This window comes from Mastigoproctus giganteus, chromosome 9, assembly GCF_048544385.1.
Source record: "Mastigoproctus giganteus isolate SK-2022 chromosome 9, ASM4854438v1, whole genome shotgun sequence".
NCBI classification, from domain to species: domain Eukaryota; kingdom Metazoa; phylum Arthropoda; class Arachnida; order Uropygi; family Thelyphonidae; genus Mastigoproctus; species Mastigoproctus giganteus.
This window is the reverse complement of record NC_143583.1, coordinates 71,216,233-71,238,294: the sequence shown is the minus strand read 5'-3', so window position 1 is coordinate 71,238,294 and position 22,062 is coordinate 71,216,233. Positions and strand designations below refer to the sequence as shown.

At 37.7% G+C, this 22,062-nt stretch overlaps 1 protein-coding gene across 1 annotated transcript in view; it reads right to left on the bottom strand.

The window, feature by feature from the left end:
* LOC150080436 (centrosomal protein of 290 kDa-like) overlaps positions 1–22,062 on the bottom strand; it is a 208,716-nt gene that overhangs the window by 128,332 nt on the left and 58,322 nt on the right. The window contains exon 10 of the mRNA XM_090380691.1: positions 6,225–6,347. Within this exon, the coding sequence (XP_090236817.1) occupies positions 6,225–6,347 (123 nt within the window). The remainder of the gene's footprint in view (positions 1–6,224; positions 6,348–22,062) is intronic.

Genomic DNA, 22,062 nt, shown 5'->3' with positions numbered 1-22,062 from the left:
TTAAATAGAAAGAGTGCAAGAATATTTGCTGATGCTATCGAGGCAGTGTTAGGTGGGTCGGAAAACTGCTAGCTTGAGGGGATTCACAGACTAAAAGGTTAAAAGTAGCCGCAGGCAAAGGTGAAGGTGATTCTTGCACAACTTCTATTAGAATAAGTAGCGACCTGGAGCGAGGGATGTTGGGGGTTTCAGGGACGGATGGCAGTCATCGTGAAATAGGTAGGTATATGGGATGTGTTAGGGTAACTAGGAATAGTAATAGGTGCATGTATGCTTGCTTGTATACCAATGCTAGAACTATAGAAAATAAATTTGATTAACTTGAAGTGTTGGTCAAGACATCAAAGGCGGATATTGTTGGGATAGCAGAGACGTGGCGTCACCCAGATATAAGGAATGCAGAACTGGAATTTGGGGAGTACAATGTGTACAGAAAGGATAGACAGGATAGGAAGGGAGGAGGTGTTATGCTGTAAGTGAAGTGCACCCAGTTGACATAGTGAACAGTGCACTGTTGAGTCAGTTTCGTGTGATATAAGCACTACGAAAGCAAAAATAAGAGTAGGAGTGTGTTATAGGCCTAATAACTCAAATGAGTACAATGAACAATTGTACAGAGAAATAGAGTGGGCTAGTAAATCAGAATGTCTTATAATGGGAGATTTTAACTTCCCAGATATTGACTGGAACTTGCGGATTGGTCTCTCACATTAGTCAGACTTTTGTGGATTTATTGGATGATTGTTTTCTGCAGCAGCATGTTCGAGGGGCAACCAGAGAGTGCAATACTCTTGATCTGGTTATCAGCAGTGATCATTTCATGTATTAAGAATTTGCAGATAAAGGAACCAGTGATCACAGTGTACTGATGTGGGATTACCATCAGGGGTAAAGGAAAGGGTTTTTGCTTCCGTAAAGGGAAGTACAGTGATCTCAAACAGTTTTTAAATTCTGTACAGTGGGATCAACTGAAGAAGTTACCAACAGTAAATTCTAAGTGGAAGCATTCAAAGCATTCAAATCGTGGATGCTACTAAAAGTTTCATACCTATTAAGAAATATTGTTCAAGGTTTAGGCCTAAATGGTTATCAAATGAACTAATGAGACTCGAACCAGAGAAGAAAAATGCATGGGATGCATATAAATTATCAAGCGACTCAAAAGCCTATGGCAGATATAAGCTAGTCTGTAATCAGGTCACAAAGAAGGTTAGGCAGGCGAAGGCAGATTACGAGAAATCTTTGACAAAAGATGCTAAGGAAAACAGCAAGGATTTCTTTACTTATATAAACTCTAAAAGGAAGGGGATGAATCTGATTGGTCCACCTGATATCGATGGTTCGCCTGTTGATGATCCTGCTCAGACAGCAAACAAACTCAATGAATATTTTGCATCTACATTCACACGTGAGGAATTATTAGGGTTTAAAAATGGCAGGTTATCATATTGTAGCAGGGTACTTAATGATTTTGTAATAACTGAGAGCAAAGTGGAGGAGAAATTGTTGAAGTTAAACTCCTGGGGTGGAGGGGATCTATCCAGTAATATTAAAGGATGTGGTAAAACAACTAAGCAAACCCTTAGTCATAATTATGAGAGCATCCTCGGACTCAGGGGCGGTTCCCACAGACTGGAGATGTGCAAATGTATTCCCAATTCACAAAGGGGGATCGAAGGGTGACACGAAATACAGTAAACCCCCATTTTTCGCAAGTATCTGTATTCGCGGTCGCTGATTTAATATAAAATGTTACCTAAAAAAATGTGAATTTTAAAGCGTAGTGAACATTTTCCGCCATAAAAAAACATGGGCGTGGCTAAAATTATCTTTCCCGGTCAAAACAGTGCTCAGTGGGTGGGGGGGGAGAAGAGTGACAAAATCACGAGCGTGGATGTTTCTCGCTAATCCTTGTTCAGTATGCGTTATGCGCTTGTCATGGAAGGTTTCGTCGTTTGCTTTTAATTTATATGCTTATAAATTGAATATATTTATCAATTTGTAAATTGTGATATGCTTACAAAAGTGATAAATCTACCATTTTGCAGTGTAAAACAGACTTTTTCGAGTGTGTTAACGGAAGAAAGTGACTTTATTTGGACAAGTTCTTTCTAACCCGTACAAAAATATGGCTACGAATAACAAGGGAAATGTGAAAAGATCAAAGAAGGTGATGACATTAGCGAATAAAATTGAGTTATTAGATAAAATTTCTAGTGGTGAAAGTGTCTCCTCAGTGGCAAAACATTATAAAATCAATGAGTCAACGGTACAATTAATCAAGAAATCGGAAGAAAAAATCTGCCGTAGCGTCCATGAAAACGCGCTAATTGCTTCAAAAATTTGCTCTAACTCGTGATGTTAAATTAGAAAAAATGGAAAAAGCTTTAAATCTGTAGATAGAAGATTTTTTATTTGGTTTTTTTAGGAGCATTAGGAACTAAGGCCATATTGCTCCGGGAATATGCGGTGGTCATTTCCTGACCTTTCCGCATCCTCCGTATTTGGTGGTGACGGGCTCGAACCCCGGTCTAATCAAGAAGCGTGTGCTACGCACTGCTGCTCCTTCCCACTTGGCTACAGAGGTACCTGTGGATAGAAGCCCGAACTCAAAATTAAATTCCGTTAAGTTCACCCATCATTCGTGAAAGGCAAACTCCTTTATCAACACTTTAGTGAAACTGGTGATAGCACTGGTGGGATAAGTTTTTTTAGCTAGCAAAGGCGCTGGTTTGAAATTTCTAATAAATACATTTAATATTAAATTGTTTCTTATTTTCATTTCGATGCCATATGCTTGCATTTCACTATGTACATAGTCATATTATGAAGGTACATGTAACACATACATAGACAAAATTTTAGACTACTTTTTCTTATATATTTCATACTTTGGAACGGAACCCCTTTATTACTATGGGAGCCATAACTCAGTATTCGCGTTTTCGATATTCGCAGCATTTCTCAGGAACATTACCCCCACTATTTGCGGGGTTTACTGTATTGTTCAAGTTTTAGGCCTAAATGGTTATCTAATGAATTAATGAGACTCGTAACAGAGAAGAAAAATGCATGAGATACATATAAATTATCAAGCGACTCAGAAGCCTATGGCAGATATAAGCTAGTCTGTAATCAGGTCACAAAGGAGGTTAGGCAGGCGAAGGCAGATTACAAGAAATCCTTGGCAAAAGATGCTAAGAAAAACAGCAAGGATTTCTTTACTTATAAAAACTCTAAAAGGAAGGGGATGAATCTGATTGGTCCACTTGACATCGATGGTTCGCTGTTGATGATCCTGCTCAGATAGCAAACAAACCGAATGAGTATTTTGCATCTCATCAAAATACTCATACTCAAATAAACATAAGAAAAGCACCTGGGGTGGATGGCATCTATCCAGTTATATTAAAGGAGGCGGCAAAGCAACTAAGCAAACCCTTAGCTATAATTATGAGAGCATCCTTGGACTCAGGGGAGGATCCCATGGACTGGAGATGTGCAAATGTATCCCCAATTCACAAAGGGGGATCGAAGGGTGACACGAGTAATTACAGACCAGTTAGTTTAACTTCTGTTCCAGGTAAAATAATGGAGCCACTGGTCAAAGATGCCTTGCAGGATCATCTAGACAAGACTGCAGCAATTATTCAGACACAGCATGGGTTTGTTAAGGGAAAGTCTTGTCTGACAAATTTGATTGGTTATTATGATGTGGTTACAAAGGAACTGGATGCAAAAAATAATTTTGATATCATATATTTGGATTTCAGAAAAGCTTTTGACACTGTTGCGCATGGAAGATTATTGTACAAATTGGAGCAGAATGGTATTAAGGGTAAGTTGCTATGATGGATAAAAGGATGGTTGAGTGGGAGAAGACAGAGGATGGTAATTAATGGGTGCTGCTCTTCGTGGACTAATGTTATTAGTGGAGTCCCACAGGGTTCGGTGTTGGGTCCTCTGCTGTTTTGTATATTTATCAATGATATTGATGAAGGTATATCAGGCTTAGTGTCGAAGTCTGCAGATGATACAAAGGTTGGCAGGGTTGTTAATGACAGTAATGGCGGTGTGCTACTGCAACAGGATCTAGATAATTTGGGCAGATGGGCTAAGAAGTGGCAACTGAAGTTTAACCTTGACAAATGCAAAGTACTGCATATGGGTAGAAGTAACCCAAGAGAAATGTACCGAGTGTGTGGTACTACACTTAAGGTGGTAGAAAATGAAAAAGACCTGGGAGTAATTGTGAAGTCAGATATGAAGTTTTTTGAGTAATGCAGACAGGCTGCCAGGGTAGGTCATGGGGTTTTGTCAATGATATATAGGAATTTTGCTAGCATAGAAAAGGAGGTGATTGTCCCTCTGTATAAGGAAATGGTCAAGCCACGCCTTGAGTACTGCTTACAGGTCTGGAGGCCTCATTTTAGGAAGGATGTCAATTTGCTTGAGCGTGTACAGAGAAGGGCAACAAGATTGGTGAGGGGAATGAAGGGATCCTCTTACCAAGAGAGGCTTAAGTTCTGCAAATTGCAGTGGCTGGAGACCAGGCATCTGTGCGGTGATCTGATTGAGGTGTGTAAGGTGTAAGGCCTTGAATGGGTTGAGCACGTTGAATTCTGATGGGATCCTTCCACTTTTTCAGATTACAAACCTCAGGGGACATAAATTCAAATTAAGAAAAGACAGATGTAGAATAGATGTGCGGAAATTTGCCTTTAGCCAGCAGGTGGTTAATTGCTGGAACAAACTTCCATCTGTCGTTGTGGAAGTTGATAGGTTAAATAAATTTAAGGAGGCACTGGACAGGCATTTATTTGGAGGAAAAAGTGTGATTTTTTTTTTTTTTTTTTGGCTGATGCTGCATAAGCTCATACACTTGGTTTGTTGTATCACATGCCACTACTACTACTACCTGCTATATCATTAAAATATAAATTTACATTCATTACATTCCTTGGCAATTGGTAATTCCCCGGTAAATTGCCTGCAGCAATTTACTATCACGCCACAGATCGTGAAGGGTACGGCTGCGCACTAAATTCAATGTCAGCACACATAAAACTACCCGAAGGTGGGAATTAGACTGCCTTTTCAGACTGACTACCACAAGACTTGCAGGAGGTAAGACCCTATATTCATTTTAACTGATACATACCATTGGGCTTTGAGTCTCCTATCCCAGTTTGCTGAATCAGATAGTGTTAACTAAATTAAACTTATATTATATCCAATTCATAATTGTCATTCATAATTATTTACCAGAATATTACCTAATTTTGGGCAGATGGCAAATGGCAAAATTGGTATAGGGACGACAGAAATGGGCATGTATGAGGCATTCTTTTAAATTGGCTATCGGTCTGCTCAAAGCCCTTGATGAAGTAGCAGACCGATTACCAAGTGGAAGAATGTTATTTTCACCTTTATAATTTAAATTTTCGCTTTATTAACTGCTGTTTATCATTTGTTACTTTTATTACCTTTCACTTTAATCACAGGCTATCCAGACTAAGGCCAGTACTATATTACTAGTCTGTTAGTCATGTCCTGTTCACACCTTATTCCTTACAATTAGTTTAAATTAAAATCAACTAAATTATGAAATTAAACAATATATATATATATATATATATATATATATATACTATCATTGAATTATATTAAATATTAACTTAAGTTAAATTATAATAAAGTGAATAAATAAATAAATAAATAATTAAGCGTTCATTAGAGACAGTGACATGCAATTCCTCCATATGAAGCTGAAATACATCCAATATTTTAAATTAAATATATATATATATCACCGTGTTGAACCAAATTTGCATTGGTAGAACTCATGTTAGTTAGAGATTGGATGTATCTGATTTTCAGGGTGATGAAATGTAACAGCACAATTCCCTCCTTCAGTGAAAAGGCATTTCAGGTTAACGTTATAAATTCAGATTTATTTCAGTTGATTTCTATGGCTTTAATATGTATAATTAGTATAATTATACATAATAAAGCCACAGAAAAAAGGTGTATAATTAGATTCAGAAATGGATTTCTTAGGCAAGTAAGAGTGGTGTTTTTATTCAATTCCTTACAATTAGTTTAGACATTTGGATTTCACTCACTCTTTAAATATACAACTAAAATTGAAAGAAAAGAAGGCAGAATTTTGCTTTAAAAAATAAACGGTACATTTATAAATTAAATGCTCTTATCTATACAACCTTACTAAGTACAGCAACAGATGTATGGTCAGTGCTTTGGCCTGCAACTGCTAACTGAGCTTGTAATTTTTTCACCAGTTCCTCATATCGTTCTATTTCTTCTTCTTTAGTAATTAAGACAGCCTAAGAAAAAAAACAAAAGCAATATTCTTTGTTATTTTTGAAAAAAAAATTATTTAAAACATAAGATAAACTGAAAAATGTAGCTGAACCTCCAAAATCAAGTAGCCATGGGACCTCAGCCCTGCTGGATTTTGGGTATCTGAATTATAATCTTAATGAAACCTACATTTTTAAACTGCAATTTGTTGTAACAAGTACTGTATTGTGTACCCTTCATCAAGATAAAAGTTTTATTAAAACATGCTATGCCATTTGTTTCTTTGTGTCACTGTCTACAAAGCATGTATGCAGCTCTCTTTTTCTTCATGTCACGCAACTGATGAACCAAGACTAAAAGTTTCACACAGTTACATCACCAATGTCCAACACCATCATGCTTCTTTAACAATACAATCTTTATTACAATAGGTAAAGATTTGTGTTTACACTTTGAATCATCACAATCTTCAGGATTATTTTCTTTTAGGCAGCATATTTAATAGTTATCCCATTATACAGGGTAATTCCGAGGAATAGTAAATATTTTGGGAGGTTATAGTATTAATTATTTTGAGTAAAAAAGTTCATATAAACATGTGTCCAATTCTCAATAGGTACAGAAATACAACTGTTTGAAATTGGCACACACAAAGCCATTATGAGAGGTATTAAACGATAAATGACATTGTTTGTATTTATTAACTTTTTGAATGATACAAAACACAAATAATTGACAAATTTTTTACAGTTTACAATAAATATTCCAAAAGTAAATATTCCAAATATTCCCACCATCAACCTCAATGCACTTTACAATTCTTTGGGTAATAATGACATGTTGTTTTTCTGAGATCGTCTGGGTGTTCCTTTATGAGGGCAGCACTATCCAAAATGCAAGTGAGCAATTCGTCTCTTATATTCACCTTTTCTTTGTATACTGCACTTTTCATCCATCCCCACAAATAAAAATCTAATGAAGTGAGGTCTGAAGACCTTGATGGCCAATGAATGTCCCATTCACCGTGGCTGATCCATCATTCAGGGAAAGTTTGATTTAGATATAGAAATGCAGAAATTCTAGGTAAATGGGCCCTGTAAGCCAATTTTGTCTTACAGGGCCCATTGATACAGCACTACACGTTTACAGAGAAGCGATGTTGAAAATTTATTTCTACAGTGGCATGTGGATTTCCATCTGATCACCTATGAGAGTTATGGGTAGTGTTGATACAGTACGGGTGAAAGTAGCTTCACTGCTGAACAGTATTAATAGAATTAATCAGCGATTAGCATTTACCCACTGATAAAATTCCAATCATTGGGCGTCGTCTCCTGGTTGAAGGTATTGCACCCGCTGTATGTGAAATGGATAAAAGCCGTGTTCACGTAACATTCGCCATACCCTTGTCTGTGGAACACCAATACACACAGAAATTCTTCGTGTGCTAATAGTAGGATCATGTTCTACCGACTGAAGAATGTGTTCCATTTCATCCACATTTTGTTCATTTGCACGTTAAGAAGAAATATGAGTGCTGGGAACTCTACCAGTCTCATGCAGTTTAGTGTAAAACGCTAGTAAACGCTCTTGAATCCGATATTCTGCAGTTAGGAAACCGTCAACAGTATTCTCTACACGAAGCAATAGCACTTTAAACCACAAAAACTGTAGACAAACACCATATCAGCACATGTGAAGATGACATTCTTAACACTTCTAACACCAGCAGGTTATAACTGCTTCTTGGTCACATCTGATTCAGGGAGCTGTGCGTGCCAGTTTCAAACAGTTGTATCTCTATATCCATTGAGAATTGGCAAATGTTTATATGAACTTTTTTACTCAAAATAATCAATACTATAACCTCCCAAAATATTTACTATTCCTCGTGAATCAACCTGTATAAGGCTGTGCACCAGTCAGTAGTTATCCACTTCACTCTTAGGACTACCTTTATGTATTGGCATTTCTTGAACCAAAGATAATTTCTCTTGAGCCCCAGTGATATCGTTATATACCTTAATGGCTCCATGCATTCTCTTGCCACCTCCTTTGAATTTACTGGGTAAATGCCATCAATCCTCAGGAGCTTTACTCACCTTTAGGATTGAAAGTTTTTTGTAATAAATAATCTTCTGAAATTTCAATGTTGCTAATTTCATGCTTCCCAGCTTCACCTGTATAGTTTCTCCTCACCGTGAAGGTCAAAGAACAGGGATAAGGAGTTTTTCATATGTGAAAAATTTACTATCCCTATTCTTTGCTCTCTTAGCCAGTGAGGCACCTCCGTAGCCAGGTGGGCAGGAGCAGCAGTGCATAGTCATGCGCTTCTTGTTTAGACCAGGGTTCAAGCCTGTGACCACCAAATATGGAGGATGTGGAAAGGTCAGGGAATGACCACTGAATATCCCCGGAGCAATATGGCCTTAGTTGCTAATGCTCCTAAAAACCAAATAACCAACAAACAAACAATTAGCCAGTGATTTCTCATCATTTGCTTCTGCAAGCCTAACTTTTACTGTGGTAGGATTACAGACCAACTTGTAGTTGTTATATGGCTGCAGTACTTTTCATCATTCTGTATCTTTCCTATGCCATCTTTTTTCTGCTCTATTAACATAGCTAGCTCATTATTCATTCATCTCAACATCTTCCTCATGCTATATTTCCTAATGGTATCTATGCATTTACTGTTTCTGTGAGTTTTAAAGGTATACCATAATTCTAATCTAGCACTCTAGTTGCTAATACCCTAGTTGACAGAGATCCTGGAGCATCTTAAGCTGTTAAAATCACCTCTCTTGAAATTCTATTCCTTTTCATTCCTTTCACTCTTTGAAATTCTGTTCCTTTGTTTTTCATTCCTTGAAATTCCATGCCTTTGCCTTTTCATTCATTGTCATTCCATGCCTTTAACAACTACCGCTCTCCTCATCATCTAACTTAGAACACGGTGCTCACTTCCTGCTAATGGTTCCTGCATTGTCAGCCCAATGATATCATCTGGTTCATGGGTGATGATCAGGTCTAGAATATTCTTTCCCCCAAGCATTTTCACTAACATGTTGCTACAAATAACAATCATCCAGCTGATTTAAAAATTTTATTCACTATGCTCCAATCATCAGTTGAGTGAAAATTGGAATCCCCATAATAAATCTTCATAATCTTCTGGTCTGTAGACCAGAAGATTATGAAGATTCTGATGAGCCACTAGACTCACTGTCCCTTCTATCTTCCCTGTCCTTTTAAACACATCATACATACCATAGTGGAATTCTTCATCCCCTATTTCTGAGTGACACTATTTTCATTAGCACTGTTATGTAAGCATTAATTATTCCAACCAGGAGTTTGAATTCAATCTTTATTGAGGACACTACTAGCATTACTGAATACATAGTTGACAATAAGTATTCTTGTATAGTTTACTGTCCCGACACACAGGGGAATTCCTAGGGAATGTGGTACCCGGGTGCCAATCGAAATTTGGCACCCTCCCTCAAAAATAGTTATATACAGCCAGATCTCTCGTAATGCGAGTTCGATTAACGTGTTTTTCAGTTACCTCTATTTGAAAAAATTATACCACTTTTCACTTTACACGATGCAAATTTCCAGTTAACACAATCTTTTTTTATGTGATAGTTAAAAAAGATTTGAATCTAGTGTTAAGCTTACCGTGCATTGGATGGGCAATAAACAAGCATTTTCCTGCTGCCCACCTCAGTGTGTTCCAACAACCATAGGAAACAGACGTGTTACTTGATTGTCTCCCGCTAATAAAATCATGTGCAGACTTGCATTTAAAAATTCTAATTTTTAAATGAGCCAGATAAAAATGTTACCGCAATAGAGATAACGTTAAAAGAACTAGATGAAATCTTGCATATCACAGAGACCCTCAAACAAAAGGTTTGAGGTTCTCTGTGATATTTATTTTGTCAGGGCCTAGAGAAAATTGTTGTCGGTTATCAGAAATTGATTGATTTAAAAAAGAAAGCCAACGCTGTTCAAACAACTCTGTTCAAATATTTCCATAACAAATAGTTCTGTCATTGTGTATTTTATGCAATAAACATTTAATTCTATAATTATTTTCATTATCTTTTACATGGTATTCAGTTAAAGTTATTTAAAAGGTATTTTTAAAATTCTTTATGGATATTCCTGAAGATCACGGACCAATCATAATTTTTCCTATTGATTATTATATTCGATTAACGCGTTTCCATTTTGTACGATGTGCTTGCAGGATGAATTAATCAAGGCTAGCCAGTATTTTGTTGTACTTTCATTTATATAATGATTAATTAATAACAAAAGTAATACAATTATAATTATTGACAATGAAATTTACATAATCACAACTAATAAAATAGTATAAATTAATTAGAAAATAAACAATGAAGTAAAGGTTATACACACAAAAGTATTATATTTATACTGTTATTTGGTTTTTAGGAGCATTAACAACTAAGGCAATATTGCTCCGGGATATGCGGTGGTCATTCCCAGACCTTTCTGCATCCTCCGTATTTGGTGGTGACAGGCTCGAACCCCGGTCTAATCAAGAAGCGTGTGCTACGCACTGCTGCTCCTTCCCACCTGGCTACAGAGGCGCCCTATGTTTATACATATAAATTATATAACAAAGAAGAATATAATAATATCACAGTAAAAAACTAAATAATGTTTATTCTTTTTGATTTTCTTGTTGAAAAATCGTTGACAATTTCAGAAATATTGAAACTGGAAACTATCTTTTTCAATACTAATGAGACTCAAATTTGTTAAACATTCTTGTGTCATTGTTGATCTCAAATAGTTCTTTACCATTTTTAATTTGGAAAAAGCATGCTCTCCATGGGTGACAAGAAGGGTGAGAAATATTCATTTTGCAATAGAAGCACTGGGAAACATAGCAAAAAGATTGTTTGAATAAATATACTGTAACACATCATATGCTTCCATGTTTGGCTGTATAAAAATTGACAAATTTCTATTTCTTCACACAAGTCAATAGCATTGATGTCACTTTCTTTTAAAGAAGGATCCGACAAATTAGTTTGTAAGTCCATATAATATTTAATTTTGGCAATATCTGCAATATCTTTATTTAGAGATGGAAATGAATAAAGGTCTGATAAAAAATTAAAACTATTATTATGATCTTCAGTTGTTCTAATCTCTCTCTTCTATTTGTAACATTGTTATATCTAGTTATGATATAATAAAAATTTATTTTGTATGTAGCTTCAGGTGAATTTATAGTTTCACAATTACTTTCATAAAAAAAAATTCTTTTCTTTTTTGTGGTCGTATAATTTGAGGGTTTAGTATCAGACTACATTAACTACAGAATCATTTTGTAGTAAACGTTTTTGTAATTAACCAAGAAAAGGTCATTTGACATTTTCTTGGTTTATCGGAAATGTGCTTATAGCCCAAGCTAACTTGCAAACTACTAGAGAAATACATTTCTATTTCATGATATGCACTGTTATTTGTATAAAGCTAAACTAAAGTTGCCTCAACACACAAATGCAATTTTGTAGTAGTAGTAGTGGCATGTGATGCAAGAAAGCAAGCGTATGAGTTTATGCAGCATCAGCCAAAAAAAAAAATTACAAAACAATCCCCTCTAAATATTTGTCCAGGTCCTCCTTAAATTTATTTAACCTATCAACTTCCACGACAGATGGAAGTTTGTTCCAGCAATTAACCACCCGCTGGCTAAAGGCACATTTCCGCATATCTATTCTACGTCTGTCCTTCCTCAATTTCAATTTATGCCCCCTTAGATTTGTAATCTGAAGAAGTGGAAGAATCCCATCAGAATTCAGAGTGCTCAACCTATTCAAGGCCTTATACACCTCAATCAGATCACCTTGCAGGTGCCTAGTCTCCAGCTGCTGCAATTTGCAGAACTTAAGCCTCTCCTGGTAAGAGGATCCCTTCATTCCCCTCACCAATCTTGTTGCCCTTCTCTGTACATGCTCAAGTAAATCTACATCCTTCCTAAAATGAGGCCTCCAGACCTGCACGCAGTACTCAAGGCATGGCTGACCATTGCCTTATACAGAGGGACAATCACCTCCTTTTCCCTGCTAACAAAATTCCTGTATATCATTGACAACACCCCATGACCTGCCCTGGCAGCCTGTCTGCATTGCTCAGAAAACTTCATATCTGACTGCACAATTACTCCCAGGTCTTTTTCATTTTCTACCTCCTTAAGTGTAGTACCAAACAGTTGTATGTTCCTCTAGGGTTACTTCTATCCACATGCAATACTTTGCATTTGTCAATGTTAAACTTCAGTTGCCACTTCTCAGCCCATCTGCCCAAATTTTCTAGATCCCGTTGCAGTAACATACTGCAGTAACACACTTGCAGTAACAACCCTGCCAACCTTTGTATCATCTGCAAACTTCGATACTAAGCCTGATATACCTTCATCAATATCATTTGATAAATATACAAAATAAGAGTGGACCCAACACCGAACCCTGTGGGACTAATAACATTAGTCCACGAAGAGCAGCACCCATTGATAACATTGTCTGACACTAAGCCCTCGAATTGAGATTTCTGTAAATCTAGTTTCACAGTCTATTTCATTAGCAATAGTTGTTGTAATATATTTTGAAAACCAGCATCTGTTCTAGCTTCTTTAAAATATCACTTAATTCATATAACATTTTTATGATTGTTAGTACTGACATTTTTTAAATTTTCATCGATTTGCTAACCATTTATTTTTGTAAATTTTTTATATAATATCATATTACAAGAGAACAAATAAATGTATAAAATTTGATTTTTGTTATTAGTGATTTAGCTCCATTTCTAGAGCAATTACCATGGGAAATATCTGTATAGATATTGTATAGAGCATCATATATTTTATCAAGATTGAATGAAGGAGTTTGGTAGGGCAATAGCCTCAACCCACGTAAAGATTTCACTTAACGAAAAGGTTAGTGCTTTTTTCGTAAGTGAATTACCAAATTGGTAAAATGCCATCGTTTTTATCATACCTCATATTGTGATCACAACGAGTTGTCTGATATTGCACTACCTCGAATAAGTAATGCTTCACCAATGGAGAAGACTATTGTTACTTATTCTTGATGGATACCACTCAGACGGTCGTTTCAAGGCTATTTGGCCTATCATCAGTGGATGGGTGGTATCCTGGTGTTGCAATAGTGACGACCCAGTTATGAAGTATAACTCCACAATATGAGAGACACCAGAGGGTGGATTTTGTTAACTGAAATCTTCACATAGGTTGAGGTTTGCTCTACCAAACTCTTTCAGTTTAAACTATTATACACCATCTGGCCTCACTCATATTGTGGAGTTATACTTCATAACTGGGTTCTCACTATTGCAACATCAGGATACCCACCCATCAACTGATGATAGGCCAAATAGCCTTGAAACGGCCATCTGGGTGGTGGTGGTATCCATCAAGAATAAGTAACAATAGTCTTCTCCATTGGTGAAGTGTTACTTATTCGAGGTACTGCAATATCAGGCAACTTGTTATGAAGGTATCACAATGTGAGATATGATAAAAACAATGCTATTTTATCAATTTAGTAATTCACTTAAGAAATAACATGATGCAATTGCACTAACCTTTTCATCAAGATTGAATTTAAGGACTTTTACGGCACCAATTCTATATTCACATCGTGTTTCACAAATAGATTTAAGTGTCATTGTTCGAAGTTCCAATTTTAATACACTGCAATGATATGTTGATGATGCTGAAAATAAAATATATATTTTATGGAGAATGCTAAAAATATTTGCAATTTCTAATGAGCCTTTTCGCAGCATTGTTAATCATTAAATTTAGACTGTGCACAGCACAAGGTATGAAAAAACCCCTAGGATTTATGTCCAAATTTTTTTGAACGCTATTATGTTTACCTTTCGTGTTGGTTGCTTTATCATAACTCTAGCTATGCATGTCATGATGTTGATATTTTCATCATTTAAAAAATCCATTACAAACTCTGTGAAAGTTTATATAGACCCAGGGCAAGAATGAGCTGTGCATCTTTCTAAGCAGATTAGCTTCTCCTTGAAATTTCATAAACAGAATAAATAAATAAGCCCTGCACAATTTCCTAGAACAGTGTTTCTAGAAATATTTTGACCAAGAAAGTACAGCCATGTAAAAAAAGCTGGAGTCCACCTGGACCTGGAGTTTTGAAGGGTTACTTTATGTAGTAAATTTTAGAGTAAACAAGCATTATGCACACATCAACAAAAGTACAGTAACATGTTCATATACAGAAAAATATGACATATTTAAAATTTTCTTGATATGTGTATGTAAGTTTCAGGTTTTCAGGAACCCCTTGAAACGTTGGCACCACTGACACCCTCACGACAGCCTACCCATGCCAATACCTTTTATGTCAATGAGAAATTCTGCGAGTGAAGTTGAAAAAAATGTAATTAATAATGTTAAAATTTCACGTTTATTTAATTAAAAAACTTTTGAGCCTACAGGCCAGTAAGGCTCCTGGGGTTGATGGCATATACCCTATAATCTTAAGGGAGGCGGTAAGTGAGTGCTTTGAAGCTAATTATGAAAGCATCATAATTAATTTCAACTTAATAACTGAGGCTAATTATGAGAGCATCAATGGACTCAGGAGTGATTCCATTGGATTGGAAAAGTGCCAACGTATCTCCAATACATAAGGGCAGTTCTAAGAGTGAAGTGGGAAATTACCAACCAGTCAGTCTAACTTTATTAGTAAGGAAAATCATGGAGGCAATCATCAAGAGTGGAATTCTGAAGAATACTCAGAACGGTTTTGTCAAGTGAAAATCATGTTTAATTAATCTGGTTATCTATTTTGACACTCAACAGCTGGATTTAGGGAATAATTTCAACACTGTTTATTTGGATTTCAGCAAAGCATTTGACTCAATCCCACATGACTGGTTACTTTATAAGCTGGAACAGGTTGGAATCACAGGGAAAATCATTAAATGGATAGCAGGATGGCTTTGGGGCAGAAAGCAGAGGGTTGTGATAAATGGTTATTCCTCAGATTGGGTTGATATAAGAAGTGGGGTTCCCCAAGGGTCAGTATTAGGGCCACAGTTGTTTTTGATTTTAATAAATGACGCCAATGAAAGGATAGAGGGAGTGATGTCTAAATTTGCAGGTGATGTAAAGATTAGTAGTAGTGAATGATTACCGCCAAGCAGAGCTTCTTCAGAGTGACCTAGACAGACTTCAGGGATAGTCAGAAAAATGACAGCTATGCTTTAATCGAGCAATGTGTAAAGTATTACACCTAGGGAACAATAACCCCAAAATAACTTATACACTTGGTGGAGTTGAACTAAAGCTAGTAGTGGAGGAAAGGAAGTTGGGTGTTATGATACGATCAGACATGTTCTCCAAGAAATGTAGACAGGTTGCAAGGAAGGACTGTGATGTCCTATTGATGATTTATCGAACAATTGCTAGTAGAGATAAGGACATCATAATCCCACTATATAAGGCTATTGTTAGACCACACTTGGAATACTGTGTTAGAGTATGGAGACCGCACCTAAAGAAAGATATTGAGCTTCTTGAAAGTGTCCAAAGATGGGTAACTCGTCTGGTGAGATCGGCAAATGGGTGTCCATATGAGGAAAGACTTTGAATATGTGAGAGGCATAAATAAAATGAATGAGGATGAAATTTTCATGGTTATAAATGATTCTAGAACTAGGGACCATAAATTCACGTTATGGGAGGAGATGTTTAGACTGGACTGCAGGAAGTTTTATTTTAACCAGTGAGTTATAAATTACTGGAATAAGTTACCTACATGGTGATAGAGGCTGACAGTTTGGAGAAATTTAAAGGTCAGCTGGATAATTACCTACAGGAGAAGGGAAACATATACATTGTCTATTTCCTTTTCTTTTATTAATTATTATTTTTTTTTAATTTTCTTTTTATTAAATATTTTATTTTATTTATTTTTGGTTAGTGCAGCATGTCATAGTCCTCCTTGCACCATATGGCCATTGCTAATACTAACATATCCCCTCAGCTACTTAAGCTGAGGGGATATTGCAGAGCAATCGGGTACAGGACATGATACTGCCAAGGGGGATGTCTTTGTGTGTGCGCGATGCAAGGAGTGTATTGATATCAGGCAACAACTCGGCATTCTTGTGGGCCTATATGAGAGCTTGAAGGACAGGGTGGATGCCCTCGAAGAAACTAAACAAGCACCAATAGATTGACAGTAGCCACTGGCAGAGGTGAAAGAGATTCTTGCACTGCTTCTATTAGAATGAGCAGAAGCCTGAAAAACAAGATGCATGGTATTTCAGAGACTGCTGGGAGCCATTGCGGTACAAGTAAACACATGGGTTGTGTTAGGGTAGCTAAGAATAGAAACAGGTACAGGTATACTTGCGTGTACACCAATGCTAGGAGTTTAGTAAATAAATTTGATGAATTTGAGGTATTGCTCAAAACATCAAAGGCAGATATTGTTGGGATATCAGAGACGTGGTGTCATACAGATATAAGGGATGCAGAACTGCAATTTGGGGAGTACAACGTCTACAGAAAGGATAGACAGGATAGGAAGGGGGGAGGGGTTATGCTATTAGTTAAGAAACACATAAAAACCAAGGAAGTGAAGCCAGTCGACATCGCTGGACAGTGCAGTGTTGAGTCAGTTTGGTGTAACATAAGCATTGGGAGATCAAAATTGAGAGTAGGAGTGTGCTATAGGCCTAATGACTCTGATGAGTATAATAAGGAACTGTACAGGGAAATAGAGTGGGCCAGTAAATCAGAGAGTCTTATAATGGGAGATTTTAATTTCCCAGATATTGACTGGAATTTGGGGGCTGGTTACTCATGCACTAGCAGGGCTTTTGTGGATTTATTGGATGATTGTTTTCTACATCAGCATGTTCGGGAGGCAACTAGAGGGAGTAATACTCTTGATTTGATTATCAGCAGTGATTCTTCATGCATTAAGAATCTGCAGATAAATGAACCACTAGGTGGCAGTGATCACAGTGTGCTGAAGTGGGATTTACTGAAAGAGGTAACTACCATTAGGGGTAAAGGGAAGGGTTATTGCTTCCGTAAAGGTGACTACGATGGACTGAGACAGTATTTAAATTCTATACAGTGGGACCAACTGATGATGTTACCAACAGCAAATTCAAAATGGGAAGCATTCAAAGAATGTATCTTGGAAGCTACTAGGCTTTACATACCAACTAAGAAATATTGTTCAAGGTTTAGGCCAAAATGGATGTCAGATGAACTAATGAGGCATATGGCAGAGAAGAAAAATGCATGGGATACTTACAAATTAACACATGACACAGAAGCCTATGATAGATACAAGTTGATATGCAACCAAGTTACAAAGGAGGTTAGGCAGGCGAAGGCAGATTACGAGAAATCCTTGGCAAGGGATGCAAAGAAAAACAGCAAAGAGTTCTTTACTTATGTAAACCTCTAGAAGGAAGGGGATGAATCAGATGGGTCCACTTGATATTGATGGGTCAACTGTTGATGATCCTGCTCAGGTAGCTAACAAACTAAATGAATATTTTGCATCGACATTCACACATGAGGAGTTATTCAGCAAGGGGAATGCCAGAGGTGTATTCAACTCTAGCAGTAAGCTACAGAATCTTGAAATAACTGGGAGTAAAGTGGAGGAGAAACTGTTGAAGATAAACACAAAAAAGGCACCCGGGGTGGATGGGATCTATCCAGTTATATTAAAGGAGGCAGCAAAGGAAGTAAGCAAACCCTTAGCCATAATTATGAGAGCTTCCTTGGACTCAGGGGAGGTACCCATAGACTGGAAATGTGCAAATGTGACCCCAATTCACAAAGGAGGATCAAAGGCTGACACAAGTAATTATAGACCTGTGAGCTTAACTTCTGTTCCAGGAAAATTAATGGAGGCACTGGTTAAAGAAGCACTGCAGGATCATTTAGACAAGACTTCAGTTATAGCTCAGACACAGCATGGTTTTGTTAAGGGGAAGTCTTGCCTGACCAACTTGATTGGATACTATGATGCAGTCACAAAAGAACTGGATGCAGGGAATAACTTTGATATTATATACTTGGATCTTAGAAAGGCTTTTGATACTGTTGCACATGGAAGACTGCTAAACAAATTGGAGCAGTGTGACATTGGAGGCAAATTGCTGCTATGGATAAAGGGGTGGTTGAGGGGGAGAAGACAGAGAGTGGTAATCAATGGACACTGCTCATCGTGGACTAATGTTATTAGTGGAGTCCCTCAGGGCTCAGTGTTGGGTCCATTATTGTTTTCTGTATTTATAAATGATATTGATGATGGTATATCAAGCTTAATGTCCAAGTTTGCAGATGACACAAAGGTTGGCAGGGTTGTCAAGGACACTACTGACACTATGCTGCTGCAACAGGATCTGGAAAGGTTGAGCAGATGGGCTGAGAGGTGGCAAATGAAGTTTAACATTGACAAATGTAAAGTACTACACATGGGAAACAGCAACCCCAGAGCAACATATCAACTCTGTGGTACTACACTGACAGTGGTAGAGAATGAAAGGGACTTGGGGGTGATTGTGCAGGCAGATATGAAGTTCTCTGAGCAGTGCAGACGGGCTGCAAGAGTAGCTCATGGAGTATTGTCAATGATATACAGGAATTTTTCCAGCAGGGATAAGGAGGTGATTATTCCATTGTATAAGGCAATGGTCAGGCCACACCTAGAGTACTGTATACAGGTCTGGAGGCCTCATTTCAAGAAGGATGTAGAGCTGCTGGAACGAGTACAGAGAAGGGCAACAAGATTAGTGAATGGAACAAAGGGGTGCTCTTACGAAGAAAGGCTTAAGTTTTGCAAATTACAGTGTCTGGGGACTAGGCACCAGCGAGGTGATCTGATAGAGGTGTATAAAGCCTTGAATGGTTTAAGCATGCTCAATGCTGATGGGATTCTTCCTCTAGCTCAGAAAAATCACCTGAGAGGGCATAAATTCAGATTGAGGAAAGACAGATGTAGGATAGACGTGCGGAAATTTGCCTTTAGCCAGCGGGTGGTTGGTTGGTGGAACAGACTGCCATCCCTTGTGGTGGAGGTTGATAGCCTAAATAAGTTTAAGGCTCAGCTGGAGAGGTATTTTGAACGAACAGAGGGGTGAAGTGGAAGTGGGGGTTTTTTTTTTTTTTTGGCTGATGCTGCATAAGCTTGCTTTCTTGCATCAAATGCCTATACTAATGCTAATGCTAAAGCTTGTTTCCCTAGCATTAGCATCCCATTCATTTGAAACTTTGTTACCCCCAGAACATCTTGTCAACATTGGCTATTGTGGCAACAATAGGGGCATTTTAGATGTATGCAATCATTACTTGACCCACATCATTGCACTTCTACCCATCCTGGGGAAAGTCTATGAGCGGTTTTTGACCTATAGATTAGTACCCAGGTATGAGGCTCAGGGTTTGAGCTCCAAGAAACAGTTTGGGTTCAAGAAGGGCTCCTCTACTGAGGATGCCATAAGAACCGTAATGAATATTGTGGAATGTGCAGAGGCTAGATATGTTCTGGGTTTGTTCGTGGACTTCAGAGGTGCATTCGATGCCTTGTGGTGGGGTAGCATTCTCCGCAGGGCTAGAATTGCACTCTGTCCCGGAAATCTCTATAAGACCATGCAGAGTTATTTCTCGGATCGTTGTATCATTGTAAGAACGAGCTTTGAAGAACAAAAATATACAGTTGAGCGTGGATGTCTGCAGGGCTCTATTCTGGGGCCCTTCATCTGGAATATGGTTCTGGATGAATTTTTAGAGCGTAACATGGGGGATACTCATGCCATAGCGTATGCCGATGACCTGGTCTTTGTTGTACAAGGAAGCTCCAGGAAGGAGCTAGAAGACAAATCTAGTATTGTCCTTGGTGAGTTACTAGAGTGGAGTTGTCTCCATAAACTAAGTATCTCACCTACTAAGACAGTTACTATGCTCCTGAAAGGTAAGTTGAGTTTGAGTAGGCCTCCATTAGTAAGAAGTTGGGATGTCTCTCTTAGATATGTCAAGAGTGTTAGATACCTTGGGTTGCTTCTGGAGGAGCGACTGTTCTTTACAGAACATGCCAAGTATCTGAAGCAGAAAATAAAGCTCCTCTATGCCAAGCTTCGGCGTGTTGTGAGAGTTAAATGGGGTATTAAGGGCAGAGCTTTAAACATGCTCTATGAATGTGTGTTTGTCCCTATACTGACTTACGCTGTTGGAGCTTGGTGTGGTCGAGCTGTGAACTCTGCAGTGAAGAAGCAGTTGTTAATGGCTCAAAGGTTTGCTCTTCTGGGGGTAACTCGAGTGTCGCACTGTTTCGACTGATGCCGTGCAAGTAATTGCAGGCAAGATGCCGGCGGATCTAATGGTGATTCGTTCTGGTTTATTTTACTGTTTGAAGAGAGGCATTCAAAAAGAGCTTCTTGGTATTCACTCGTGTTCTGAAGGCACGGGTGTGCTGGAGAGAAGATTGCATATGGCCGAACGGAAAAGGATTGAGAATGAACTTATTGGAGTTTGGCAGACTCGTTGGTCAGACTCTGATAAGGGGCGTGAAACATTTCATTTTCTCCCTTCCGTTGAACTTATAAATTACAAGAAAAGGCCTTGGTTGCAATTCGGATTGAAGGCATGTTTTGTGTTGACAGGACATGGGTTGAGTGCCAGACTGAATGAACTTGGCTTATCTGATTCGGGGCTATGTGCATGTGGTGAATATGAAACTGGACTTCATGTTATGCTATACTGTCCAATTTATGCTGATTTGAGACTCAATCTTGAGGTGGCTCTCGGTTTGAATCTTAATGTTCTATATACTTTATTTGAAAGTAGGAACAGTTTTAATCTTTTTAATGAATATATTGATAAAGTTTTTAGGAGAAGACAAACTCTCTAAATGTAGAGGTCATCCTCCCCGAGGAAGGGCGGCAACTAGAACTACAGGAAATACTAATCTATTTTCTGTGGCAATAGGCTAATGACCGAAGTTTGTGAATTATAAACTACTAGAGTCTTTTAAAATAAGTACGATTTTTAGTCAAAATTTTAGCTGACTACATTACCAAATATTGGAATGTTATTCTTTTAAATAATAAAGTTAATTGTGCATATGGGCATATTTGCCCAGGTGGCACTAGATGGCTCTGGTATGATATGATGATCCCTCCTAACTGGCAGTTTTCCTGAACCCTTAAGGTATCCTCAATGATTTTGGCAAAAACACTTGCACATATTTGTTCAAATGCATTCCATCATAACAAAAAAGATACCTTGTACCTACAATTGTGGGCCATGCTGATAAATAATTTCCCATCAAAAGCCTCCAATGATCCAGTCACGTTGCCCACTAGAAATAGCAAAAATTTCTCCTTCATCAACATCATCATTGTCATCTTCTTCTTCTTCACCAGCACAAGGAACACCCCCTTTCACTTCCAGTTTGGTTCCACCTGGTGAGTTGTCAATTAATCAGATTAGTCTGATTAATTGACAGCTCACCAGGTGGAACCAAACAATCTCCACTGATCTGGTTGGTTAGCAATCAATGTCAACAATTACTCATATTTCAAAAAACTACATGATTTTCAGCATGCTCAGTATTCTGTGGCTCTCAGCATTGCATTATTTAAAATAACAAATTACATGTT